Raw genomic sequence first — 856 nt, forward strand, 5'->3', positions numbered from 1 at the left:
TCCCCCTTCGGCCCCGGCTGCCCAGCGAAGCCAGGGGGGCCGGGCGGGCCATGGTAGCCCCGGTTCCCTGGGGTGCCAGGAAGCCCTGGCTCACCTGCATCCCCTTTTGGTCCGCGGATGCCCGTCCTCTGTGCTGATCTCCCTGGGGAGAGGTGGTGAGGAGGAGAAGTTCATGCATGTCTGTCACCTCCTGAGCGACTCCCACAGCCTGTGATGCTTCTACCAAGAGGCTTAAGGCTCCCACACCACCTGTACTGCACATCCCCGGCTCCCCCTTACCTGGCTCTCCCATGTCACCCTTCTGCCCCGGCCTCCCGTCAAGGCCAGGGGCTCCAGGAAAGCCGTCCTTGCCGTCTGGTGCCCGGCACACACTGTCCTCCAGCAGGGCCATGCCCAGCAGCGCTGCCAGGGTGCTGGTCGCCAGCCATATCCTGGGTTGCATCCTGCCTCCCTACATACACAGGCATGAGGGAGCTGGGGATGGAGGCAAGCACACAGCAAACACACCTTGGACACAGACACACAAGTGCTTTCATCAGGTTCATCCCCAGATCTACCCCAGCACTCATGTGTTCTCCAATACAGATAGGACACCACATGCAACAGTGGAAATAACTTCACAGAAGGATTTTGAGGGTGTTTCCTTGTGTAATCTGAAATCACTAATGTTACAGAAAATCTGACGCGTGGCCAAGGCAGGACCATGGGATTGGAAAGCACGGGACATGAAGCACAGCATAAACCCTTTGCATGTCCTTGGGATGGGTGGTTGCATGTCAGATACATGCAGAGAAGTGTTGAAGCACTGAGGTACGGGCAGTGGTCCCATGAGACAGAGACCACAAGGGAGGAAGGG

The 856-nt window shown here is 58.3% G+C and overlaps 1 protein-coding gene across 1 annotated transcript in view; it reads right to left on the bottom strand.

Annotated features, from left to right (window-relative positions):
* The window catches only part of LOC104407965 (collagen alpha-1(XXI) chain-like), a 4,639-nt gene extending 4,197 nt beyond the window's left edge, over positions 1–442 (bottom strand). The window contains 2 exon segments of the mRNA XM_010017381.1: positions 1–142; positions 280–442. The exon segment at positions 1–142 is cut by the window's left edge and continues 11 nt beyond it. Of these exon segments, the coding sequence (XP_010015683.1) occupies positions 1–142; positions 280–442 (305 nt within the window).
* Positions 443–856: the final 414 nt, after the last annotated feature.

The sequence above is a fragment of the Nestor notabilis genome, unplaced genomic scaffold (assembly GCF_000696875.1).
Source record: "Nestor notabilis isolate BGI_N333 unplaced genomic scaffold, ASM69687v1 scaffold20396, whole genome shotgun sequence".
Taxonomy (NCBI): domain Eukaryota; kingdom Metazoa; phylum Chordata; class Aves; order Psittaciformes; family Psittacidae; genus Nestor; species Nestor notabilis.